General features: G+C 48.1%; 1 protein-coding gene across 5 annotated transcripts; it reads right to left on the reverse strand.

Annotated features, from left to right (window-relative positions):
• LOC100658896 (SEC14-like protein 2) lies at window positions 1-26,840 on the reverse strand. Of its 5 annotated transcripts, XM_064272476.1 has the most exons (12): window positions 26,701-26,840; window positions 24,561-24,636; window positions 17,736-17,779; window positions 17,138-17,197; window positions 16,696-16,884; window positions 15,910-16,005; window positions 15,660-15,720; window positions 14,923-15,006; window positions 10,163-10,269; window positions 9,941-10,080; window positions 9,631-9,800; window positions 5-1,542 (listed from the first exon to the last, which is right to left on the reverse strand). In XM_064272476.1, exons 1-12 carry the CDS (start codon window positions 26,752-26,754, stop codon window positions 1,412-1,414), a joined length of 1,212 nt encoding a protein of 403 aa, XP_064128546.1. In that variant the 5' UTR covers window positions 26,755-26,840; the 3' UTR covers window positions 5-1,411. The 5 variants fall into 5 exon arrangements, with proteins under 5 accessions (XP_064128547.1, XP_064128546.1, XP_064128548.1 ...); XM_064272477.1 differs by lacking the exon at window positions 14,923-15,006 and having other exon boundaries at window positions 1-1,542; XM_064272478.1 differs by lacking the exon at window positions 24,561-24,636 and having other exon boundaries at window positions 6-1,542; window positions 26,701-26,787.
• Window positions 26,841-27,773: the final 933 nt, after the last annotated feature.

Raw genomic sequence — 27,773 nt, forward strand, 5'->3', positions numbered from 1 at the left:
GTGCACTGAACGTTGCTTTATTCATTGGTTAATTTTCCTAACAGAATGTTGTAAACCAAGGTCGGGATGTCCTCCTGAGGAATCTGGCTGAGGCCATGGCTCGTCCGCATCAGCCCTGCCCAGTCAAGCTCCCCAAGCTGGGCCAAGGCCTGGGTTTCTGAGGGACAGGCGTTCCCGCGACGGGCCGGGACGCCGTCCCATGTTCTAGGCAGCCCAGGACCTGGCGTTCATCCGCAGAAGGGCGTGGTCTGGGTTAAGTGCTGTGGTTGCCCGAAGGGCCAGTGTCCTCCAGCCCCCGGACAGTCGCCGACCGTCCCCATGGCCCGTCCCTGCTTGGAGGCCCCGCGGACGGAGGAGCTGGGGGCCTGCGAAGCGGCCTGGTGCTGCACCAGCCCCTGGTTCTGTAAGATGCTGGCCCGGCCGTTGGCTTCCTGCCCTGCGTTTCCCAGAAATGGGACTGCCAAGACCCCGCTCAGGTCAGGAAGCGGGTTGGCGACCCGGAGGAAGACTCAGACTGGGAAATGCCCTCTCTGTGTGCTGTTGTTATGATCCCACGTGTCATTTTTGTCTGGGGTGCTCAGCAGGAGGGTTACTTGGTGAGAGGCCAGCGGCAGTGAAAGGAGAATGAAAGGCCCAGGGCTCATTCCCACCCCAGCCTCCCTGGCTTTTCACTGGGCTGGGATTCCTAGAGGTAATTTCCCTTGTGCTTTATTTGCACTGGAGGACAGCGGCTGGTACCTAAGCTCACTGTTTCAGGAAGCTGAGTCACTGACAATCACGAGTAATTACAGTGGCACCCAGGAGTTGCTGAACTTCTGAGGATGGGGGAGAGGCCTGCTTATCTACCCTTGAGTGGGAAGATCTATGCCGACTCAGGCCACCTCCCAAGATCTAAGAAAAGCCCAAAGCTACCTAGGCCTCAGTGATGGAAAGTCTGGAAGGCTCTGATCACCACCATAATTCTAGCAACTGGCTAACTTGCTACTCCTCATTGTGATCTAGACTTACTTGTTCATGTGGGAGCAAGTTCCTCCCCTAGAGCTGGCTTCCCTGAAATACTAGGTCTCAATCGCTCCCCTTTTTCTAATTTCTTCCCTGCTGTCACCCCAAGGTCCCCTCTCCCTGTCTTAGCTGTCACTGGACAGGTTAAGTTGGCACAGCGTATGAGATCAATAGATCCTATCACGGTGCCCAGCCCCTGGGACTCCTCAGTAATTTCGGAAGCAAGAGATCCACTCCAGCAACTCTTTCTCTCCCTAATTCTGAAATGAAAGCTCCTCAGATCCAGCCTAGGATCTTAACCTCCAGCCCAGTTTCTTTGGGCTGCAGAGTGCTAGGAAAATGACTGCCACTAGAGGTGGAAATTGACAGGGAGACACTGAGGGGGCCAGGCCTGCTATGGGAGGAGGTGTTACTTTGGGGTGGCTGCCCCCAGCTGTTTCATCTTTTCTTCTGAGGCTTTGTCTGGAAGCAGGACCTCCACAGTGAAACTGACCTTCTTGGCATGAATGAAGCTGTAGGTGTTGTCAAACCGCAAGACATCTGAAGAGAGGCAGAAAAACCAGACATTCAGACAGTTCTGACAAAGGGCTTGGGACAGCGATTATTGTTGATTTTTGTTGACTAAGCAGGCAGTATGGTAGATAATTGCATGAAGGTGGCATAACCCACGGTCCTTAACCTTCTGAAACCTAGTCTAGCTGGGCTGACAAGATATTCATGTACACACGCACACACACACAATAAGAACATGCCAAGTGCCATGTCGACAGGAGTGACAATCATTTCTGTAGCAGTCTGTAATCAGAGGGTCCTGTAAACTGAAATCAGGTGAAACGCTTTCCAAAGGAGCTTGAACTGGGCCTTGAAAAGAGGCAACAGAATTACATAGTAGCAGCAACAGTAGTAGTAGTAGTAATAGTAATAATGGCTATTTGTGCATCTCCACTATGCCCAGCACTGGGTTGGTAATCTGTTATTTCACTATTTCTTAAAATAACTCCATGAGTTAAGCATCAGCCCTGTTTTATATACAATAAAAAAGAGATCATGTAATTCCTGTGTCATGGAGTTAAGGAAATGATGGGCCTGGAATTTCAGATTCAGAGCCCCCACTTTACCCATCAGTCCCCATTGCTTCCTTTGTCCTACCAGCTTAGGCCCAGGAAAACCCAGTCCTATTCAGCCTCTGATAAAAGGTAAATGTGCAAATTATTTGAACCAGGAATTTATCTCACAGAAAGATAAATGGACAAGAATGTCATTGTTAGGTGCCGTTGAGTTGGTTCCAACTCATAGCGACCCTGTGTACAAGAGAATGAAACACCACCCTGTCCTGTGCCATCCTCAAGATCATTGTTATGCTTGAGCCCACTGTTGCAGCCACTGTGTCAATCCATCTCGTTGAGGGTCTTCCTCTTTTTCGCTGACCCTCCACTTTACCAAGCATGATGTTCTTGTCCAGGGACTCGACCCTCCTGATAACATGTCCAAAGTATGTGACACAAAGTCTTGCCATCCTCATTTCTAAGGAACATTCTGGTTGTTCTTCCAAGATAGATTTGTTCATTCTTCTGGCAGTCCATGGTATATTCAATATTCTTCACCAACAACATAATTCAAAGGCATCAGTTCTTATCTGGTCTTCCTTATTCATTGTCCAGCTTTCGCATGCACACAAGGCAACTGAAAACACCATGGCTTGGGTCAGGCGCACCTTAGTCCTTGAAGTGACATCTTTGCTTTTTTAACACTTTAAAGAGGTCTTTTGCAGCAGATTTGCCCAATGCAATGTGTCGTTTGATTTCTTGACTGCTGCTTCCATTGCTGTTGACTGTGGATCCAAGTAAAATAAATCCTTGATGACTTCAGTCTTGTCTTCGTTTATCACGATGTTGCTCATTGGTCCAGTTGTGAGGATTTTTGTTTTCTTTATGTTAAGGTGTAATCCATACTGAACACTGTAATCTTTGATATTCATCGATAAGTGCTTCAAGTCCTCTTCACTTTCAGCAAGTAAGGTTGTGTCATCTGCATATGACAGGCTGTTAATGAGTCTTCCTCTAATCCTGATGAGTTCTTCATATAGTCCATCTTCTCAGATTATTTGCTCAGCATAGAGATTGAATAAGTATGGCCAAAGGATACAACCCTGGTACACACCTTTCTTGATTTTAAACTACAACGTCCCCTTGTTCTGTTTGAACGACTGTCTCTTGGTCTATGTACAGGTTCCGCATGATCACAATTAAAAAAAACCACAATTAAGTGTTCTAGAATTCCTGTTCTTCATAATGTTATCCATAATTTGTTATCATCCACACTATTGACACAGTAAAACACAGGTAAACATCTTTTGGGTATTCTCAGCTTTCAACCAAGACCCATCTGATATCAGCAATGATATCCCTTTTAACACGTCCTCTGGCTTAAATTTCTAGCAGGAAAAGGCTTGAATTTCAGGCAGTTCCCTGTCAATGTACTGCTGCAATTGCTTTTGAATGATTTTCAGCAAAATTTTACTTGTGTGTGATATTAATGATATCCAACAATTTCTGCATTCTGTTGGATCACCTTTCTTTGGAATGGGCACAAATTTGGATCTCCTCCAGTCAGTTGGCCAGGTAGCTGTCTTGCAAAGTTCTTGGCATAGATGAGTGAGCGCTTCCAGTGCTACAGCTTTGTTGAAGCATCTCAATTGGTATTCCATCAATTCCTTGAGTCTTGTTTCTCGCCAGTTCCTTCAGTGCAGCTTAGATTTCTTCCTTCAGGACCATTGGTTCTTGACCATATGCTACCTACTGAAATGGCTGAACATCAACCAATTCTTTTTGATACAGTGATTGTGTATTCCTTATATCTTCTTTTGATGCTTCCTGCATCATTTAATTTTTCCCATAGAATCTTTCAATATTACAACTCAAGGCTTGGATTTTCTCTTCAGTTCTGTCAGCTTGAGAAATGCCAAGTGTGTTCTTCCCTTTTCATTTTCTAATTCTAGGTCTTTACACGTTTCATCTCGAGCTGCCCTTGAAATCTTCTGTTCAGCTCTTTTACTTCGTCATTTCTTCCTTTCACTTTAGCTCCCAACATATGTCTCTTTTTACATCCATTCTGGTCTTTTATTTCTTTCCTGTCTTTTTAATGAGCTCTTGCTTTCTTCATATATTATGTCCTTGATGTCATTCCACAACTCCATCTGGTTTTCAGTCATTAGTGTTTAATGAATCAAATCTATTCTTGAGACAGTCTCTAAATTCAGATGGAGTATACTCAAGGTTGTATTTTGGCTCTCATGGACTTGTTTTAATTTTCCTCAGCTTCAACTTGAACTTGCATATAAGCAATTGATGGTCTGTTCTGCAGTCAGCCCCTGGCCTTGTGCTGACTGATGATATTGAGCTTCTCCATAGTCTCTTTCCACAGATTTAGTCAATTTGATTCCTATATTCCATCTGGTAAGGTCCACGTATATATTCATCATTTATGTCGTTGAAACAAGGTGTTTACAATGAAGAAGTCATTGATCTTGCAAAATTCTATCATGGGATCTCCGGCATCATTTCTATCACCAAGGCCATATCTTCCGACTACTGATCCTTCTGAATTTTTTACATTCCAATCCCTAGTAATTATCAATGCATGTTTGATCAATTTCAGTGTGCAGAAGTTGGTAGAAATCTTCAATTTCTTCATTTTTGGCCTTAGTGGTTGGTGCATAAATTTGAGTAATAGTCATATTAACTGGTCTTCCTTGTAGGTGTATGGATATTATTCTATCACTGACAGCACTACTTCAGGACAGATCTTGAAATGTTCTTTTTGACGATGAATGTGACCCCATTCCTCTTCAACTGGTCATTCCCGGCATAGTAGTCCATATGATTGTCTGATTCAGAATGGCCAATACCAGTCCATTTCAGCTCACTAATGCCTAGGATATTGATCTTTATGCATTCAATTTCATTTTTGATGACTTCCAATTTTCCTAGATTCATATTTTGTACATTCCACATTCTGATTATTCATGGATGTTTGCAGTTGTTTCTTCTCATTTTGAGTCATGCCACATCAGTAAATGAAGGTCCCGAAAGCTTGACTCCATTCATGTTATTAGGTCATCTCTACTTTGAGGGGAAACCCTAGTGGCGTCAGTGGTTAAGAGCTACAGCTGCTAACCAAAAGGTTGGCGAGTTGGAATCGACTTGATGGCAATGAGTTTGGTTTTTAGTTTCTTCTATTTTGAGCAGGCAGCTCTTCCCCAGTCGTATTTTGAGTGCCTTCCAACCTGACGGGCTCCTTTTCCAGCACTATATCAAACAGTGTTCTGCTGCTAGTCATGAAGTTTTCACTGGCCAGTTTTTTCAGAAGTAGACCACTGATTCCTTTTTCCTAGTCTCTCAGGCTGGAAGCTCCGCTGAAACCTGTCTACAAGGGTTAGCCTGCTGGTATTTGAAATACCGGTGGCAAAGCTTCCAGTATCACAGCAACATGTAAGCCACCACAGTACGACAAATTGACAGATGCGTGGTGGTTTGTAATAATACAGATTGGAAAAAACTCGGATGTTCCTCAAAAGAGAACTGCTTAAACAGATTATATCGTACTTCCGTATGATAGAATACTATTTTGATGTAAAAAGGAAGAAGTTAACACTGCAAGAAGTGACTGGGGAAGCTTCCACAATATATCTGAAGGGCAAAAAAGCAAGTTGCAGAACAGTTTGTAAATAGTTTGTAACATCTACTAGTAACACTCAGGGGTTTGTACTAAAGGGAAAGTTTTCCTCAAATCCTGGTAAGTTCTAAAATTTCAAAATTTTCTTCAAACATACACTGAATGACATGTATAACTACTGTGAATGTATATGTCCTGTAAACTATGGAAACACAATACTTTTAAAGACATGGAAAATATCTGACAGGCTGTCATGGACTGAATTGTGTCCCCCAAAAATATGTGTATCAATTTGGCTAGGCTGTGATTCCCAGTAATGTGTGACTGTCGACCATTTTGTCATCTGATGTGATTTTCTTATGTGTTGTAAATCCTATCTCTATGATATTGATGAGACGGGATTAGTGGCAGTTATGGTAATGAGGCAGCATTTAATCTACAAGACTGGAGTGTGTCTTGAGCCAATCTCTTTTGAGATATAAAAGACAGAAGTGAGCAGAGAGACAGGGGAACCTTGTATCACCAAAGAAACAAGAGCCTGGAGAATAGCATGTCTTTGCATCCCGGGTCCCTGTGCTGAGAAGCTGCTTGACCAGGGAAAGACTGATGACAAGGACCTTACTCCAGAGCCAACAGAGAGAGATAGTCTTGCCCTGGAGCTGGCACCCTGAATTTGGACTTCTAGCCTACGAGACTGTGAGAGAATAAATGTCTGTTTGTTAAAGCCATCTGTCTGTGGTATTTCTGTTATACCAGCACTAGATAACTAAGACATAGGCTAACAGACAAGACCTGTTAGCTGCGGTTCCCTCTGAGGAGAGAAAATAGCCATGCAATTGGCAGAGAAAGCCAAACCCTGGCAAAGAACAGACTGCTTTTAATCTAACCCCGTTTCTTTGAGAAGTTGTTCCATTTCAGTCAAACACCCCTTTTCAAGAGAATGGAGTGTGAAAACAAAAACACCAGCTCCGCCCCTTCTCTATCCTGGTCTTCTCTCCCCTTTCCCAGCAAACAAATGTGTATTTAATCCTGAAATTTAACCCTTCCCCTTTCCTGCCCTGAATAAAACACATAGTTTATAGACTGTGGGTAGACACAGCACACACCCTTTCTTCATGGTGTGAAGTGAGTGAATTAGTCATCTCCTTCTTTCTGCACCAGAGGTCCTTCAGGACCAGGGGTTCCAATGCAGGCACTTCTGCAAAGAGGGAAGCTTCCATCTGCCCTGGATGAGGAAGCCTTAGCAACCAAAGAGTTGGGCACACTGGAGAAGAGGTCGCTGAGCTGCTTGGACCAAACGGCAAGCTTGAGATGGCTCTGTCTAGAATATTTTGTCCTCCGAAACAAGGAAGAGGCTGTTCTGAGGCACAGGCCCAAGGGCAGCACAGTCACTGCAGCGCCGAGTCTACATGGTTCATTTTGACAGTCATCAGACACTCTGGACTCGTAGAGCCCCCAGAGATCCTCCCATCTAGGACTCCGTAACATTTTTTGGGTAACTGACTCCCTTGAGAATCTGATGAAACACAAAATCGCAGATCCCTGGATCCTATCACGGACCCTCTGGGGAAAGGTAGCATTCTGAAGAGGTGCCTCTAGACAGAGTTTGATGCAATCTTGCCCTCTCACTTATGTATTGAAAAAACATACGTTCTTCTAAGGTAGCTTCCTTTTATTTTTCTTTTATATTACAGATGTGACACTATATTTTTAAAAACATGTAGGTTGGTCATACTACTATGAATTTTAGAATAGTAAAAGTGACATTAGAAATTATTATGAAAGGGGAGTGTTTGGTCTTTAGGATTTAGAACCAGTGCTAAGGGGGAGGGGTCCATGGGCCCCAGATTAAGATATCCTGCTCTAGTCCACTCCTTTCATTTTAATGAGAAGGCAAAATCTCATCATTTAGAGACACTTGAGAGTTAGTGGCAGAGCTGGGCTCAGCAATCAGGTCTCTTTTCACACGCAGCAATGCCTGGAAGTACTATTTAACCCTCATATGGTGATTCAAGCCTTCTGGACCACACTGTACATTCCTGCTGGACAGAGTCCAGAACTTTTTTTCTGAGGCTCTTTCTATGCTTAGTATTCTACACTCAGTAGGGCCTCAGTAAGTATTAGTTGAGTGAAAAAAAGTGATATCAGTTCAGACTTTGTTTCTCCTCCTCAGTAAGTTAGTATTCTTGGACAAGGACCAGAGAGGCCTGGGAAGGTTAATGTGCTTTTGCAACTGGAGTTGAATTTCTCCACAGATGATTATGTTCCGCTCTGCAGGGGTCACCTAGTTCTCCAAGGGCATTGCCCTCCTCAGGTGAGCTTGCAACCTAACCCGGGTTTTCCCTGGGCTCAGGTTAGCTGAGCCAAACTCCATACAATAGCTGAGCCCACCTCATTGTCTTTACACCTGGGAAGGGCAAATGGATGGTATGGCCTGACTCTGCTCCTCCTGGGAAGAGGAAACAAGCAGATCAAGGCCCTGCAGGCAGATGAAGGTTTCTGTTGGGAATGCAGCCAAAAGGAGCTGAAACGAATTTGAGATTTGCAAACGTAAGCCTGATTAAGTTAGAGCTATGATCTTTTCTCAGGCTGTGTCCTTCAGAGACAATAGAGGCAATAAAGGGGTAACGGACAGTGCTGGGAAATGAGTAGTGTGGCTGTGTGATCTTGGGTAAATCACTTCCCTGGCCTGGGACTCTACCTTCTCTACAGTCAAATCAAGGGATGGACCTGATAATCTCCAGGCTAGTCTCTGATCAAGAGATCCATGACCAGGACTGTAGGATTCTCTGGTGTTTCTGTCTCTTGGTCTTTTACAAGCTACTTTCTGAGAGAAATGCATCCCTTCTCTGTACCTCAGCATCCCCATCCATTAAAAAAACAAAATTCAAGCTTGTATGTACAAAGTGCTCTATCCGCTATGGATGACAGTGTCTGGGCTGGTGCAAAGCCTTTATTCTTGCTGAACCACACAGTCTACGCCTTCTCCCCCAGAACGTGGCTGCTCACTAACGAGAATACACCCCCTCCCTAGAGAGCCATATTGTATCACAGAGCAGCTGTAAGGAGGGGGCAGTAGAGACTGACGGTTGCCTGGGATGTGGGCGAGGTGGCAGAATCTGAGGTTGGGTGAAGTGTGAACACAGCAAAGACATCTGTGGGACTAGTTCAGATCTCTTGGTGGTGCCTACCATGGAAATGGGGCACAGAGCTTCTCCATCTCCCAGCACTATCTCAGGGACAACCCCTCTCCCCTAGGCCTTGCCCTGCTAAATAATAATGGTGACTACACTCTGTTGGCTGCTCACTATATACCAGGCTAAGTGCTACACAGGCCTTATCAATTTTAATCATCATCGTATTCCCGCGAGGCAGAAAATTTATCTTCATTTTAGCCATCAGGAAACTGAAGCTCAGGGAGGTTCAGCCGCTTGCCTAAAGCAAGCCTGATAAGCCCTTGCTCTCACTGATTTTTCCACACCTGGCCCCTTGGCTCTGACAGAACAAACTGGAGATTTGATGGGCAGGGGTGGGAGGGTGTTTATGTGGTTTTCCTGCTTGTCAATGTGGCCATTATAAACAAGCTGGGTCACCTGAACAAGTCATTTCCAAGCAGGGCTTCAAACTAATTCATTCTGGCTCGAACCCCTGCTGAGAATTTGCATTTCTAACAAGTTTCTCACTGAGAATTTGCATTTCCACCCCAGATATACTGTATCAGAATCCACCTTTAAACAAGATCCCCAGTGATTCTTAGGTATAACTTCCTGGGAACAACTGTTTGAAGCCCTGTTTCCAAGCCTAGGTTTCCTCATCTATGTAAGGAGAGGGGTGAACTGATGGAGGACCACTTCTAGCTCTAACAGTCTGAGATCATAAATCCATGGGGGAAGGGGGACCTTACACGCAGGGATAGGGCAAGGGACTCAAGGCACTGCCAAGACAGATACTTACAGATGCCAGGATCGCTGCAGGTGAGAGTCCCGTCCTCTGGCACCATGTGGGCATTGTACCTCTGGTTAGACAACACCTCTGTCATCTCCCCTGCCCGCTGCCGCTCCCCCATCTTGGTCTTCAGGAAAATCCCAAAGCCGATGTCTGCCCCATCCGATGCGAACTGCCACCTGCAGGGTATGCCCACCCATTTAGACATAATCCTTCCGTGTGTGCCCTCTCTGGAGTCCTGGCACCAGGACTTCTCCCACCTCAGGCCACTGGTGCCTACAGATGTGAGGTTCAGGTATCCTGGAAGGCATCCCCCTACCTGAGGACACAGCCAGGGAAGAGGATCTCATACTCCACTTGGTGAGAGGAGCCACGGGCAATCTGCACACAGTGTTCATACTGCTGTTTCACCTGGTCTCGCACGTAGTACTTCTTGGGGATGTCACCCCCGTAGTTGATCTAGACGCAGAGCATGAAGTAAGCTAGAATACAGATTTGAGCCAAGCTCCCCTGTTCATCTCCAAGCCCTGGTGGCCTATACCTTGGATTTGCACTTGGGGTTTCCGTCAGGGTCAGTCATGGTGCCCCCATACTCCACAGGCAGCTGCTCAGGGCTAATATGTTTCAGTAAAACCTCCTTCCAGTTTGCTGGCAGGAGAGGGAAGGAAGGAGAAAGACACGTCACCACTAGGCAAGAGTTCAAGGCCCTGGCAGTCTACATGAAAGAGACAGAAAAAAATCTCCCCACCCTCCCACATACAGCACAGGCATTAGGAGCAGTAGGGACGTGATGTGTGCACAGTACTGCGGGAGGAGCCATCACCAGAGGGTTGCCTGACCCTGGACCAGGCATCAGGAGACCTGCGTTCCTGTCCTCATGGCCTCTGACCAGCTGTGTCACCTTAGAAAAACCACTTCATTCTGAGCCTAGCTAAGAAGAGAGCTCCTGTTCCTCCTGCCCTCCAGGGTTATGGGAACGAAGTAAACCAAGTGCTTGACAGGGCTTTGTAAATTTTAAAGTGCTCCACAGGTATAAGAGTGTATCATCACGCCCAGGAAGGTGATACACACATTTGAAGGAAGCAGGAAGGGACAGAGAAAGGGGGTAGGGCATTCCACGCAGAGGGAACATCATGTGTGGAGGACAGGCAGGCCTGAATCAACCTGCACTGTTCTGGTTAGACTGAACTCCATAAGGGTGGCCCCTGTGCGTCTTGTTCCTCACTTTAGCCCACATATGGCCGTCGCAGTCATTGCTGACTGACCGAATGCATCACTGTAGTGTGACCTCTCATGTGGCTGACCTTTGCTTTCTCCCAGGTAGTTTCACTTCTGTTGTTCTGGGCCGTTTATCTGCCAGTGATTTGGCTTATTATTTTTCTAAGCAAGCCGTTTTCCTAGCTAGAAGAGTATGACTCCAGTGCAGCCAATGCTGAGAACCACTTCTCCACCAATCCAAATTCCTAAACAAATTCCAGCCAAGTACAGTATTTTGATACTGGAACCCTTTGCATGCTGACTATATAGACTACATATCAGCCGCAGCTCCAAGCCATGGGGTACAACCCAGCGTCCTCTGCCCTCGTGCTGGCTGGAAACCTGTATGTCTGTCCAGGGTCCTCCAGCCCTCAGGTGGACATAAGACGATGCAACTCCTGGGAACACAGTTTCTTGTGGTCTTTGGATGATTTAATCTGTGCTGCTAAGCTCCAGTGACCATCTCAAAGTGAATTTCTTTCCTCCTCTGTTGAAGAGTCTGTATCTTCTCAGCCCAAGGCGGGTTTGGTTGAAAGAATTTCAGGTGTGGGTGGAGAACAGGCTGACTCTTCTATACAGCTCTGCTGCCAGGAAACCACCCACATGGTGGGTGGCAACAGCAGAAAAACCAAAAATCATAAGCCTTTTGCTCAGATTTTGTATTTCTTCCCCCAACTCAGCTGGAGAGTTGGGATAAGGCCAAGAAGATTATTCCCATCTTACAGAGAGAGTAACTGAGGCAAAAAGAAGCAGAACTTGCTGTCAGAGCTAGGACTAGAACCCAGAAGTCCTACATTTTCCAAACAGCTTCTCTCTCCATGCCAGTGTCTCACTAGCCCACGTATGGAAAAATCTCCACTTTTAATGTGTCATCTAGGACAAGAGCTAAAGCTGTTTACTCTTCCCGTCCAGAAACCGTCAGACTCCTAATACCTACTTCCAAGTTCAACTCTTTAGGTGGGATCAGGCCTTCCATGAGCCAGTCTAGTCTACCTTTCTAGCTCTTTCTCCCAGCACTTGACTTCATGCTCCAGCCAAACTGAACTCCTCTCTGTCTGTGGCTGACTTGACTCCTCTTTGTCCTCCTTGCTGGGTTTTGGGTCATACCTTCCCCTGTGCTCTGATGTTCTCCCTGGTTTCCCGCATATCCAATCCCTGTTTACCTGCTTCTCTGCCAACCTCATTAATCAATCCTTCTCAGTCTCCCTGGTGGTTCCTCTTTTTCTGCCTGCTCTTGAGTTTAGATAGTCCCTAAGGCTCCATTGTCAGCCTCTGTTCTTTGGTGGGCAGTCTTATCTACTTGAGAGGTTTAGGCTACTGCCTAGATTTGATGATGCCCGAATCTCCAGACTGAAGTTCTCTCCTAAACTTCAGGCTCAAGTATTCCCACTATCTGGGTATCTCCCCAAGCCCATCCAAACCCATTGCCATCAAGTCAATTCTGACTCGGAGCAACCCTGCAGAACAGAGTAGAACTGCCCCACAGGGTTTCCAAAACTGTAAATCTTTATGGAAGCAGACTGCCACATCTTTCTCTCATGGAGCTGCTGGTGCATTTGAATGGCTGACCTTTCATTTAACAGCTGAACACTTGAACCACTGTGCCACCAGAGCTCCTGTATATCTCACAGGCCCCTTAAATTCAACTTTAAACTTTTTCTTCCAGTTATACAAAATGTATGTTGAACTATCACTATCCATTCAGTCACACCAGACACCAGGGAGTCGTTTTAGATTCCTCATTCTCCCTTACTTCCCACATCTAGTCAATCGAGTTCTGCTGTTTTTCTTTTTAAAGTCTTAGGCCTATTCTCTCCTCTCGAGCCCCTCTGCCACTGCCCTGGTTCAGGTATGTAATGCCCCTTGTATGGACAATAGCCACAGTGTGCAAACTGGCACCTGTGACTCTGTGGATCGGTTCTTCACAATCTTGCTAGTATGATATGTCTCAATTTAAAATCTGATCATGGCACTCCCCTGCTCAGAGCTCTTCTCTGGCTCCCAGTGGCTTGCACAGTCATGTCTCAGCTTCCCAGGATGGTGCCCTGGATTCTCTGTGACCTGGATCCTGGTCCTTTTCCAGCTCATCTCTTGACACACTCCACAAAAACTACCTATGCCGTGCTGTTGAAGGTCTTAGCTCAACGCTGTTCCTTCTGCTTTGCTTCATCTGGCGGACACTTACTCATTCTGCTGCACTCAGCTCAGGCACCCCACCTACATGAGGTGAGGTGAAGTGAGTGCCCGCTCACTGTTCCCATGTACTTTGTGGTCCCCTCCCTCATATTTACCATGTCATACTGTCACATCTGTTTGTGTCTCCCTTCCTCGAGAGGCTGGAAGCTCTTCAAAAAGCTTTGTCTTAGTCATCTTTGCAGCTTCAGCACTTAGACCACGGCCTGGCACATAACATAGTAGGTGCTTGTTAAATGAAGCCACTCCTACTTGCTCCCAAGTGAAAGCAAGCTCTGCTTCTAGGACTTCCGTGGTGCCTTCTCTTGCCTTTCTTAGTGTCCTTTGTAGCTTGTCACAGCTTTCTCTCTATTGGTCATCTCTCTTGCTATTCTGTAAGCTCCTTGAGGGCAAGGACTGGGGTTTCATTCATCTTTGAATCTACAATGATGAGCCCAATACTTTCTTCTAGAGTAAGAGAGTTCTCATGAAAACAAATAGGAAGGCTCTGTCCCGGCTTGCTCCTGGGTCCCAAACCAGCAGAGGGAGCCTTCGCCCCTACTGCTATGGCCACACTTCTAAAACCAGCCCCAGTATGCTGAATGAAGTAAGTCACAAAGGAACAAACATTGTATGAGACCACTATTACAAGAACTCAAGAAAAGGTTTACACACAGAAAAAAACATTCTTTGATGATTACGAGGGAGAGGAGGGAGAGGGAGGGAAAGTCACTAACTAGGCGGACTTTGGTGAAGGAAAGGACAACACACAATATAGGGGAAATCAACACAACTGAACCAAAGCAAAAGCACAGAAATTTCCTAGACACATCCAAACACTTTGACAGACCTAATAGCTGGGGCTGGGGCTTGGGGACCACAGTTTCAGGGGACATATAGGTCAATTGTGTAACATAGTTCATTAAAAAAAAAAAGTTCTACATCTCGCTTTGGTGAATAGCATCTGGGCTCTTAAAAGCTTGTGAACAGCCATCTAAGATACATCTATTGGTCCCATCCCACTCAGAGCAAAGGAGAATGAAGAAAACCCAAGACACAAGGAAAATATTAGCCCAAAGGACTAAAAGACCACATGAACCACAAACTCTACCAGCCTGAGATCAGAAGAACTAGACGGTACCCAGCTACCACCACCAACTGCTCTGACAGGGATCACACAACAGATACTCCCGGACAGAAAAAAAAAAAAAGCAGGAGAAAAATATAGAACATAATTCAAATTCACAAGAAAAGACTAGACTTACTGGTCTGACAGAGATTGGAGGAACCCCCCAAATTACGGCCCCCAGATACTCTGCTAACCCAGAACTGAAAACATTCCCGAAACCCAGTTTTCAAAGATTAAACAGACCTATAAAGCAAAAAATAACACAGGGGAGGAATGTGCTTCTTAGTTCAATCAAAAATACGAGACCAAACGGGCAACTCCTGTCCAAAAGCAGGATGAGAAGGCAGGAAGGGACAGGAACTGGACAAATGGACACAGGGAACCTGGAATGGAAAGGGGGAGTGTGCTGTCGCATTCTGGGGATTGTAACCAATGTCACCAAACAACATTTTTTAATGAGATAAAAAAAAAGGTGTGGCGGGGGGAGATACAGGGCAGGGAAACTATAGTACTGGAAAGGGAATAAACTGAACACAATTAAAGACAATGTTGACACATTGTGATAAATGTAACTAATGTCACTGAACAATTTGTGTGAAAATTGTCAAATGGGAACCTAACTTGCTGTATAAACTTTCATCAAAAACTCAATAAAGTATTATTAAAATAATAATAAAAAAGAAAACCAGCCCCAGTTTGGGACACAGATCATTGTGTGGAGTTGAGAAGTCTAGACCACTCACCTCCCAGAACCATGATCTTCTTACGAGTGTCCTCACTCAGGAAGGGTTTGATGAGGTTATAAGCCACAGGAAACAGCTTGGGGGCTGGAATAGAGACCAGGAGATGAGGTCGGGAGCAGTGCCTGGTCTAGCCCTAACGGTGTCCTCCAGAGCCCTCCCTACAGCCCCCAGTGTAGGTCTACATGCCCCTAGTGCTGTGGAGCCTGGAAAGGCTGCCCAGGGTCTGTGGTTCAGCATGCCTCTTACCAGCCAGGAACCTCTGAGTTCCAGCTTCCTCATCTATAGAGTGGGTAGTCAAACTTCTCTTTCTATCTCACTCAGCTTTGTGACTTAAAGGAGGTTGTTGTTCTTAGTTGCCAATGAGTCAATTCCAACTCAAGGCAACCCCTTGTGTGCACAGTAGAACTGCTCCATAGAGTTTTTAAGGCTGTGGCCTGTTAAAAGCAAATCACCAGGCCTGTCCTTCCAAGGTGCCTCTGAGTGGGTTTGAACCGCCAACCTTCTGGTTAGTAGTCAAACACTTAATACTTGCACCACCCAGGGACTCCTTCACAGGACGTAGTAAACAAAGAGATTTGTACATTTTAAACTGGTCTGCACATGTAAAAAGTCAGCCTTCTTAGCACGGGCTTAGGCCCCCTTCTTTGGCTCACTCCATTTTACTCTTCTTAATCTGCCCCAGTAACATTTTGGCCCTCTTTCCCATTTGGCTTCCTCATAGGAAATTCCCAACTTACCTTTAACAACAAAAAGACGCTTCAGTGTTTCGGGATAATTTTCCTCAAACATGCAGAGAAACTGTGGAAACAAAATCACTGATTCCTGCAGGCTCAGACCTCTGCCAAGGAGAGATGCCCTGCTTCCTCCAGGCTAGCATCTGTCCCTATCGCCTCACCCATCCCTCAGGGTATCGGAGCAGAGAGGCCCAACTCCCTCCGCGCTCTCTTCTGCCCTCTTGATTCGTTGGACATACCCTAGCCCCCTCACCTCTCCGTAGGCCTCCACAGCAGGCTTCCAGAGATGCTTGAGGCCAAGCCCCTCGCAGTCATAAATCATGGTGATGGTCTCTATCTTCTTCCCCACCTGCAGGGAATGGAGGAGCAGTCTCACCCGGCTGCTCCACGGCTGACACCCACCCAGGTCAGGGCAAATGCTGATGGCTCCACACGCTGAAGAAGCAATTCCATCTGGGCAGGGCTGTGCCTAGGGTCTTCCAGACTGAGATAATCAACCCAAGCCACTCTTCCTGCCCAGGTCTCCACGTTCTCATCTAGATCTAGGTGGATCTAGATTAGATCTGAGGTTCCTTCTGGTCAGCAGTTTGACCTGTGGTGGCCTTCCTCTGAATTGCTGAGGGCCCTTGTGTTGCCACTTATCCCTTAGGCACAGATCCTCTCTGTCCAACCTAAGAGAGTTGGTCTGTGACAAAGATTTTACTAGCCCCAGATAAATGACAGAGATAAAGATAATGTAATGAGTTTATTTAAAAGTAAAAGTAAAACTTATTCAATTTAAAGGACTGTCCTTTATTCTGAGAGTATGCCATTCCTGTAGCTTCTGGGGTTAATTATGGCGATAACAGACACTTTGTTTAAGGCCTTAGTTGGCAAAACGAAAATCTGGCAACATTATGTCAGTCCCTAAAATCTGAAATTTCAGTGGTCCAAAAGTCTAGGCCTAAGCCCTGAAGATGTGCCCTGTGTGACATCCCTGTTTCTGCTTGAATGCCTCCACCAATGGTTAGCTCATTTTCAACCGTGGTCATCCACCCACCTTTGTTGTTTGTCGGCCACATTCCTGCAGAAGCAGCTCACAGTCCCGCATCTTGGTCCTGAGCAGGTCCTGTTTGGTGGCTGAGAACAGCAGTCCCTTGGCATCCAGAGGTCCGATGATATCGTACCAGACTGGGCAGCCATCCAGGTCATAGCCACACATACCCCCTGACAGATACTGTTGGATTACCTGGGCAGAGACAGTAGAGGTGCTTGGTCTGCTGGCCCAGGGCACTCATATCATCCCTGTACCACAGGGGCTGACCGTGAGCTCTTCAGCTTCTTCCCCCACGCCCCTCCTCTGGGTGACAATGAATACCCACACTGGAACCATCAGGCATTGTCACACCTTTCCTCTGAGGGTCTCAGTTCAACAGATCCAGGACACAGACTGGGGTCTAATAGGCCTAGAGTGGGCATGGGGCAGGATAATGTGTCCTCACCTCTGGAGGTTGCCAACTGATGATGCTGTCAATGTCCTTTTGCTTTCGGAACTCCACATGCTGCAAACACAGAGTCAGGGATCAAAAACGGGGGCGGGGGGGACCCCTTAATAGGCATCTAGCAATAGGTGACAACATGAACAGACTTACAGGTGAGTCATTAGAAGGCAATAGGCAGGAATGATAGAACAGATGATAGAATTCTTGGCTAGGCCAGAACTCTGAAAGCTGTTTCCACGACAGGGAATGTACTGGGTCCCAAAAGGACAAGGCCAAGGATGGATTACCCAATATGCAAGGTATGCCCAAGTCTACTTGTGCTTACTTACTAATCTGTACTACACATTTTCACCACAGCATGTGAAATTGTGCACTACAGATTAGTTAAGGAAACATAATTAAGCCTGTGTGTCCCTTGCTTACTGGTTAATCTGCCCCTGGGTAAGATAATTCTGGTTGGCTTAACACTCAGGTATGTCACACAAGCCAAAGGCTACAATTAGGATGGGTGGGGTGAGCAAAAGAGGTCCAGGCAAGGTGTGATTCTGATGGGGAGGAACTGAGGCAACAGTGCGATGCAGAACCAAATGGATCTCACCTTCCGGAGCATGGCCTCTGACTTCTGCAGGTCAAAGCTTCTTGCTGTAACAGGGAAACATGGTCAGAGTCTGGATGTCCAACGATGGGGAGATTTCCCTAGTCCCATGCTGGGGCCGGCTCCTCTCAGTCATCTCCCTAGCTGACTCTCAAGGTCATCCCACAGGCAGAAGCTAATGCGAGGACCTTCAATGAGGGGTTCTAGAAAACCACAGCTCCTGGGTTTATGGGGACAGCAGGTCATGGTTCAGGGCAGTTGGGGGCAGCACTGTGACTTCAGGGTCAAAAAAGTTTTACCCTACTGGATGCAATCAGGTGAATGGTCTTATCTCCTCTCAGGCAAAGTGAACTCTGGGCCCCTTATCAATTGGCCTTCCCCCTTACATGGACAAAGCTTACTCCATCCAGTCCTGAGAATCTGACCCACAGGTCAAAGATGAACATAGCTGTCCCGTAATCTGAGGCAGAGAGGGAAGAACATCCCAGTGGAATAGAGGGGTTGCTGAACCCCCTGCCACCCTTGTCATGTCTTCAAAGGACCCATGTATACACAGAAGGCACCCAAAGACCCTCCTCCCAGAATCCCTAGAGGGTTTTGGAATTAAAGTTCGTCTGGGCCACCCTTTTATTATATGCATTGTTGTTGTTGTTAGGTGCCTTCAAGTCGGTTCCGACTCATAGCGGCCCTATGCACAACAGAACGAAACACTGCCTGGTCCTGCGCCATCCTTAAAATCGTTGTTATGCTTGAGCTCATTGTTGTAGCCACTGTGTCAATCCACCTTGTTGAGGGTCTTCCTCTTTTCCACGGACCCTGTACTCTGCCAAGTATGATGTCCTTCTCCAGGGACTGATCCCTCCTGACAACATGTCCAAAGTATGTAAGATGCAGTCTTGCCATCCTTGCCTCTAAGAAGCATTCTGGCCACACTTCTTCCAAGACAGATTTGTTCGTTCTTTTGGCAGTCCATGGTATATTCAATATTCTTCACCAACACCACAATTTAGAAGGCATCAACTGTTCTTCGTCTTCCTTATTCATTGTCCAGCTTTCACATGCATGTGATGTGATTGAAAATACCATGGCTTGGGTCAGGCGCACCTTAGACTTCAGTGTGACATCTTTGCTCTTCAACACTTTGAAGAGGTCCTTTGCAGCAGATTTGCCCAACGCAATGCGTCTTTTGATTTCTTGACTGCTGCTTCCATGGCTGTTGATTGTGGATCCAAGTAAAATGAAATCCTTGACAACTTCAATCTTTTCTCCGTCTATCATGATGTTGCTCATTGGTCCAGTTGTGAGGATTTTTGTTTTCTTTATGCTGAGGTGTAATCCATACTGAACGCTGTGGTCTCTGATCTTCATTAGTAAGTGCTTCAAGTCCTCTTCACTTTCAGCAAGCAAGGTTGTGTCATGTGCATCACGCAGGTTGTTAATGAGTCTTCCTCCAATCCTGATGCCCCGTTCTTCTTCATATAGTCCAGCTTCTCGGATTATTTGTTCAGCATACAGATTAAATAGGTATGGTGAAAGAATACAACCCTGATGTACACCTTTCCTGACTTTAAACCAATCAGTATCCCCTTGTTCTGTCCGAACAACTGCTTCTTGATCCATGTAAAGGTTCCTCATGAGCACAATCAAGTGTTCTGGAATTCCCATTCTTCGCCGTGTTATCCATAGTTTGTTATGATCCACACAGTCGAATGCCTTTGCATAGTCAATAAAACACAGGTAAACATCCTTCTGGTATTCTCTGCTTTCGGCCAAGAACCATCTGACATCAGCAATGATATCTCTGGTTCCACGTCCTCTTCTGAACCCAGCCTCAATTTCTGGCAGTTCCCTGTTGATGTACTGCTGCAGCCGTTTTTGAATGATCTTCAGCAAAATTTTGCTTGCGTGTGATATTAACGATATTGTTCTAAATTTCCACGTTGGGTTGGATCACCTTTCTTGGGAATAGGCATAAATATGGATCTCTTCCAGTCAGTTGGCCAAGAAGCTGTCTTCCACATTTCTTGGCATAAACGAGTGAGCACCTCCAGCGCTGCATCTGTTTGTTGAAACATCTCAATTGATATTCCATCAATTCCTGGAGCCTTGTTTTTCGCCAATGCCTTCAGAGCAGCTTAGACTTCTTCCTTCAGTACCATCGGTTCCTGATCATATGCCACCTCTTGAAATGGTTGAATATTGACTAATTCTTTTTGGCATAATGACTCTGTGTATCCTTTCCATCTTCTTTTGATGCTTCCTGTGTCGTTTAATATTTTCCCCATGGAATCCTCCACTATTGCAACTCGAGGCTTGAATTTTATGCATAAACCCCAACAAATTGTCCCACCCAAACTTGAGCACAAAGACCTCACTGCCCCCTGCCCCAACCTGCTCCCAGATAATCAAAGCTGCCTGTTTGCAATCAGTTCTCATTGTTGTACTGAACTGAGATCCGCTCCGGGGGCACTCCGAGAGTCACATGACAACCCTTCCAATCCTGGGGAATTCCGTGCTGCCAGCCCAAGTCTCCCCTGCAATCATGCTGCCCATCTCGGGTCCATCCAAATCACTTTCTTTTGGATGTTTTCCAGTTTGCCAGTGCCCCCTCTTAAAGTGTTCTGTCTAAAGCACAGCAGCAGGTGTTGTCTGCCCTTCTCCAGTAAAGCCAAAGAGCCTTCCTGGTGGCATGTCACACCTTTCACTCAGGTGGAGCTTACAGTAAACTGAAACCCCCAAATCCTTTTCACCTGTGCTACTGCTAAGCCTCCAGCCCATGTATGGACAGGTACTTTTCTGGTCCTTAAATCCATCCCTCTCAAATTTCATCTTGTTAGTCAGCTTCATGTCAACCTTTAAAGACCTTTTGAGATCCAGATTCTGACCAACTTTGCCATCGGACCTGTGAATCGCCCCTCGCAGCTGCATGTTCTTCTGTGGATTTGATCGGCAACTAGATCTGCTGACAGCCCCGGAACTTGGGCCAGACAGGCTGCCCTCTGGGCTATTGCTGGGCCCTTACTCAGTACTTCCCAGGAACAGCCACGTACATTCCCTAACTGTGCTGTTGGGAAGTCCCATCCTCTCTCTGTAGCCCACAGTTGCATCACAACAGACATGATTCAATGTCACATGTCACTGGTGCTGAAGACATGTCTGCAGGGCCAAACACCCTTCACTCTTGGGAAGTTCTTCTGACTACCCCTCTTCACATGCCATCGTGGCAGCATGGGGCAGGTTTTAGAATCATATAACCTGGGTTTACATCCCAGCTCATCCGTCTTGTCTCTGTTTGACCTTGGTCACGATACTGACCATCTCTGTTTGAATCATCTAATATGCTAGCAACACTTGAAAAATGCAAGGCAACATCTTCTCATGAGGAGGGAGCCCAGCTGGACCATGATCTTCCATAGGAACTAGGACATTCTACTGTGAGGAGAGCTCTTATCTTCCTAGGGAACAGAAGCAGTGGTAAACTGTGAGCCCCTTATCTCAGGGGAGGCTTTCCAGTTAACCCTTATTTGCCACAGTCTCCCCAAGGTGCCACTTGCTCCTGGAGTACCCTGCTGTGTGCATCCCCAGGCTGCTGTGTCAGGCCTCTCCAGGGCTCCTGCCGCCCTACTCAGGGCAGCTCCAAGTGTGGCTTGGTGCTTGTAAGAGAACTCAGCTTCGGGGCAGATCACTTGCTTGATCACTCTGTACTTCTGTGAAATGGGGAGACCCAGACCTGCCTTTCTTCCTCACGGGGTTTCCAGGAAATGATGATGGAAGTAAAAAGGGTTTGAGAACAAAGGACCAGTTTGACAGCAAGTCCCCCCAACCCCCCTTTATTTTTTTTATCTTGCCATCTGGCTCCTCCTTCCTGAGGTGCCCAGAGCTCAGCCCCAGTCAGGCAGAGGAGGCAGTGGGGACTTTTGTACCTGCTCTCAATGCCTGGCAGCCACTAGAAAACAGCCCCACGTGGAGGAAAGGGGGGAAGAGTGGAACCTGGAGCTCCCACCTAGGTTAGAGAAAAGCATTCTTCTGCTGTACAGATTGCAAGTGTTTCCTTTAGAATCAAAGAGTCAAAGAGAAAATGTTTCTTTAAAAATAAAAAAACAAGGAAAACACTAATTGAAATTCATAGTAGGGTCTGAGCAGCCAGACACCAGGCCTGAGTGCCTGCCCAGGAAACATGGGGCACAAATGATGCACCAGGGAGCCACTTCCTCAGGGGGCAGCTGTGGTTTACTGGAAAGGGTGTGGGCCCGGGAATCTGGAGCCCTAGGCTTTTGCCCTCATTCTGCTCCTTATAAGCTGTGTCTTTAGGTAAATCCCCTCCCCTCTCTGAGCCTCAGTTTTCTCATCTGACCAGTGAGAATGAAAGCACTCTCAATATTCCCATGAAAGTGTAGACTGGGCCTCCTTAAAGGGCCAGCTGCAAGATGAAACAGGGCTTCCAACGGGTTCATCCTGGTTCAAACCCCTGCTGAGAATTTGCATTTCTAACAAGTTCCCAGACAATGCTAATACTAATGGTACTGGTTAAGGACCAATTGTGAGAACCACTAGTAGAGCAGTACTTTTCAAAATTTATCATACGTAAGAATCACCTGGGTGAAGAGAAAAGCAACACACAATACAGGGGAGGTCAGCACAACTGGACCAAAGCAGTTTCTTGAATACAACCAAATGCTTCGAAGGCCAGAGTAGCAGGGATGGGGGTCTGGGGACCGTGGTTTCAGGGGACAACTAGGTCAACTCGCATAACAAAATGTATTAAGAAAACATTCTGCATCCCACTTTGGTGAGTGGTGTCTGGGATCTTTACTGCTAGCAAGCGGCCATCTAAGATGCATCAATCAGTCTCAACCCACCTGGAGCAAGGGAGAACGAAGAACATCAAAGATACAAGGCAAATATGAGCCCAAGAGACAGAAAGGGCCACGTAAACCAGAGACTCCATCACCCTGAGACTGGAAGAACTAGATGGTGCCCGGCTACCACCAATGACTGCCCTGACAGGGAATACAACAGAGAATCCCTGAAGGAGCAGGAGAACAGTGGGATGCAGACCTCAAATTCTCTTAAAAAGACCAGACTTAATGGTCTGAGACTGAAGGGACCCCAGAGATCATGGTCCCCAGGCCCTCTGTTAGCCCAAGACTGCAACCATTTCCAAAGCCAACTCTTCAGACAGGGATTGGACTGGGCTATGGGACAGAAAATGATACTGGTGAGGAGTGAGCTTCTTGGTTCAAATAGACACATGAGACTATGTGGGCAGCTCCTGTCTGGAGGTAAGAAGAGAAGGCAGAGGGAGACAGGGTCTAGTTGAATGGACATGGGGAATACAGGGTGGAGGTGAGGAGTGTGCTGTCACATTAAGGGGAGAGCAGCTAGGGTTACACAGCAGGGTGTGCACAAGTTTTTGTATAAGAGACTGATTTGACTTTTAAACTTTCACTTAAAGCACAATAAAAATTTTTTTTAAAAAAGAATCACTTGGGGGTCTTGTTAAAATGTAGATTCTGATTCAGTGTATCTGGGGTGGAAATGTAATTTCTTAGCAGGGGTTCAAACCAGAAGGACCCAGTTCAAAGTCCTGATTCATCTTGCAGCTGGGCCTTTAAGGAGGCCAGTCTTCCCACTCTCTCCACCCACCCCTTCAAGCTACAGCCGTTTGGCAAAAGCTGGGCCAGAAATTCCTCCAGCTCTGGAAGGACTCTGCTGCCACCCCCATGTCACCCCTCCCCCCTCTCTAGGCAGGCTGGGTGGGTGGGTGGGTTTGCAGCTTTTTTGGGAAAAGGAACAAATGGCATTTCCAGAAGCATGCTAGGCCCCACGTGGCTCTCCCGGCTGCACCTGTGCTCGGGTGTTTGCTAGCAGTTCCTCAAGAGTGTGTCAGCCGATGACATTTCTGGGGAGAAGAGGAAAATATATCTCCGCACCTGTCCCAGGACCCATACAGAATGTATGTGTATGTTTGTATAAGTAAATAACCGGGTGTGATTTGTACTTAATACTTTGGAGTGTGATTCTGCATCATACCTTAATTTCTGGAATTTTCTTTATTACTTCTACATCTGGTAATAAACTTTCTATAAACTTTATGTCAGAAGGACCAGAGAGAGTGACGCATGATGTGAATTACAGAGAGGAGTGGGAAAAGAACAGAAAGATTTCAGGAGTTGGGGGCATGCCGGTAGCACCCCTAATGCTAATAGAAACGAGTATGCTTCATTTTATGTACAGAGCTTTGTCAAGTCACGTCTTGCAACAGGCATGGCACCCTGTCTGGTCCTGTCCTCCCAGAAGAGGAGCCTAGGCCAGAGGTTTGCCCCCAGCCCAGGTTGCCACAGTGAGGCCAGGGCAGAGCTGGAACTAGAACTTGGGGCTTCTGGAGCCTGGCCACGGCTTGAGAAGAGTCTTGTCAATACAGGTCAGGCTGAGCTCCCTTGCTCCCAGTGCACACTGCCCTCCTTCAAGCTGCCCAACAGGGCGCAGAGGGTTCTAAACTCAACCATACCTCCTACTTTTCACGTGGGCCTTTCTCGCTTCACTTTTCCTCCACCCCTTTCCCCAAGTCCATCAGAAGAGTGAATTTATTAAGAGGCATGAGAAGAGCGCCAAACTGGGAATCCAGAGACCTGGGTTCTAGTCTTTTCTCTCCCTGAAGCTCACTCACTGTGTGATGTGGGGTGAGTCACTTCACTTCTCTGAGCCTCAGAGGGTTGAAGGAATTTAATTTCCACAGGACTTTTTGGCTGTAAAGGTTGAACACTCCAGATTCTCAGACTGCAAACAAGCCCCTGTCCCCACCTCCCACTGCCCCTCTTCCCTCACCTCGGAGCCAACGCAGGAGGAAATAGTCATCTGGATTCGGCAGGGTGGGCAGCACATCCTGGACATTCTCCCGAAACTGTGGGGAGAGGCAGCTGGGTGAACGGCAGGTCCTATCCTGACCACCCTATGCCCAGGACTCTGCGTAGGGGCCTTTGCTGACCCCTCTTCAACGAAGGTCAACTCATAGACAACGGCTTCTCACTTGTGCTGTGTGGGACACTTGGCCGGTGTAGGGTGGCAGGGGAGGAGGTGGGAAGAGAATTAGATCCTGTCCCAGCCTCGCTGCACACACTTCCACACCCTGGGCTGGTGGGGAGGCAGGCGTGTGCCCAGCTAACTGTGACAGCAGGCACTCTGGTACATGCCACAATAAAAGTTATCACTGGACCAAGCATTCACCATGTGTCCAGCACTGATCTGGCACAGTATCCTATTCATTCTTCATTCAGGGTCCCTAGAGGTATTGCTGTCCCCATTTTACAGATGAAGGAATTAAAGCTCAGAGAGTCTGAGTAACATGCCCAAGGTCAAACAGCTAGTAATTAGCAGAGCTGGAATGCAAAGCTGGGTCTGTCCAAGTCCAGAGCATACTCTTTCCATCGTTATCTCCTGCTCTCTTCAAAATGGACTGGCTGAGGAGCAGAGGGAAGGGAGACTTTGATTCTGACTGGAGCCAGGAAGAGGATGGTCTCCTGGCTTGGAGCACGGGGAGGGAGGAGGACAATCCAGGTGGAGGGAACAGCATGAGTGAAGTCATGAAGGTGGAGAAGTTCAGGGAGTATCAAAACAAGGGACTGGACAGTGACCCCAGGGATGACACACACCACTCACTACTCTGAGGCAAACAGGCCCCACGTGCCGTCTCCCAGCCTCCAGCTCCTAGCCACTTGCTTTCCCTGGTCATTAACCCCACAGAGCAGCCCCAGCGGGGACCAATAAGGATTGGCCACCTCTGCCCCATACCTAGGTCAGCCAGGGATTCAGGCCACCCCAACAGCTCGCAGACCCCTAGGAAAATTGCTCATCCAGGGCCCAGGCATGGGGCCACTCCTTACCAAGAGCCCTACCCAGCCCTGGTTGCCAGTTTAATCACCACCTAATCCCTTCTCTGCCTGACTCCCCTGCAGGTCAGCAGCAATAGCTGGAGCCTCCCTCTCCAGCCTCCCTGTGGGGGAGGCCCAGTCTGGGACAAAGCCTCCATGTCCTTATGGGGTGGGTCCTTAGGCCCTGCTGCCATGGCACGAGACAGCTTCCCCCCTTCCCGCACTCCTTCCCAGAATGGAAAAGTGCCCAGCTTTGGAGCCTCCAGCTCTGGCCCCAAGAAGTGCCAGCCTCCCCTCTCCTCAAGTGTGACCGAGAAACGGAGATGGGGGGTGGGAAGTCCAGCCCTCAAGTTGTTGCCCTCCTCCTCTGCTGTAGGCCCAGGTGCCAAGGCAAAGCCAGGCTCACCTCTGCCTTCTGAGAAGCATCATACCCAAGTCCCAGGCCAGGGAGGGGCTTGGGTTGCAGGATAGTGGAAGGCTGCCTCTCAGCTCACAGTAGCCCTGACCCAGTGAGTCTCTGGGAGCCTGGGCTTCAGACACAGAGGAACTCCCTTCAACATCATCTAATCCCACCTCATTTCATCAGGAGCAGAAAGACTCACAGAAGGCCAGGGTTTTGCCCAAGGTCGCACGGCGATTTGATGCTGCAGCAGTGGCTAGGATCCGAGTGTAAGGGGCTGTCCGGCCCTTCCCATCGCGCCACTACCCCGAGGGGAGGAAAACCTCCCGGAAATGGGAGGAAACCTGGGACCTTGCCCCTGCCCCTGGGCCCAGTTGCCAGTGCCGACAATGAATGTTGCCTTTGTGCCCTCAGCTCCCTCCGAGGGCTCCCATGAAACCACTTCTTCCCAGGTGGCACCGCCAGCGCTCGCTCGGGGCTGGGGCGGGGGTGGCGAAAACTTCCCGGGACCCCTCCTCCGCCAGCGAGAGAAGGAGGGAGGAAGGGGCGTCAGAGGGGCGCGGGAGGCAGGTGCACCGCCCCCCACTCCCGCTCCCTCCGCCGCCCGCCGCATTTCCCCTCGCTTCCCATCTCTCAGCTCCTCGCCGCCGCCGACCGGCGAGGGCCCCGGGTGGGGCCGGGCCGGGTGAGGACTCACCTTGGCCAGGGCCTCCTTCTGCTTGGGGCTCAGGTCGCCGACTCTGCCGCTCATCGTGGCTCAGGCTCCGGCGCAGCGCTTGCGGCAGCTGATGGGGCCGAGACTCGCTCTCCGCGGCCAGAGCCAAGTCCCAGCGTTTTGCCGGGGCCTCGGGGCGCGCGGCCAAGGCCCGCCTCTTAAAGGATCCGGGGGCGGGGCGCCAGGGGCGGGGGAAGGCATGCCCGGCCGCCCTCCTGAAGCCTGAAGCCCTGCAAGGAGGCCGAGGCAGGAGGACGCCAGCAGGTGGCCTGATGGCAAGAGCGGGGAGTCTGGGTTCTAGTCCCGAATTTACTACCCTCAACGGTCTGTGTGATTCTAGGTGAGACACTTGAGCTCTCTGGGCCTTAGTTTCTCCATCTGAACAATGAGATTGGACTAGTGCTAATGAACTCTTCTAAGATCAGGTCCCGAAAGGGTAGAGCCCCCACCCCCAAAACGGTTGGGAGTTTGCTGGTACCCTGCTTCCTGGGAAAACTGAGGCGTTGGCTTTCCCTCTCTGGGACTCTCGTCGTCCTCCTGTCCTGCCATCCGTTTACCACCACCACTGTGGGTCACAGCAACTCTGTGGGGTGCCTTATGTGTTGAGAGCCTTTCCCCCTCCACCTGTGGGCAAGGAGGGTGGAGAGCAGGGCACCAGGCTGAGGAGGCAAAGAAGAGCAGACCGTTTTCTCTTCACCCTGGGGCTTGTCCTCCAGTCGCTCCTAAAGGAAGCACACCCTCAGCTGGCTGGAGTGGTTCTTCTCCTTGGGAATCAGAAGACCCCAGCTTAAATCCCAAATCCTCCACTTCTTTTGAGGCTTCACCTGTAACTTCACCTCTCTGAACCCCAGCTACTTCATCTGATACACCAGGGTGATCACCCAGGCTTCATCAACTCAGCATGAGGAGAAAGTCCATTAATGTACAGATTCACTTAGGGCTGTGTCCAGCACAGGGTTAGCCTCAAGTAAGCACTTCCCAGGCCACCCGCAGCTTCCCTGAACTGCCACAGTGAAAGCGATGACACCTGCTATCAGCTTATCTGCTTCCCTAGC

The sequence above is a fragment of the Loxodonta africana genome, chromosome 19 (assembly GCF_030014295.1).
Source record: "Loxodonta africana isolate mLoxAfr1 chromosome 19, mLoxAfr1.hap2, whole genome shotgun sequence".
NCBI lineage: Eukaryota > Metazoa > Chordata > Mammalia > Proboscidea > Elephantidae > Loxodonta > Loxodonta africana.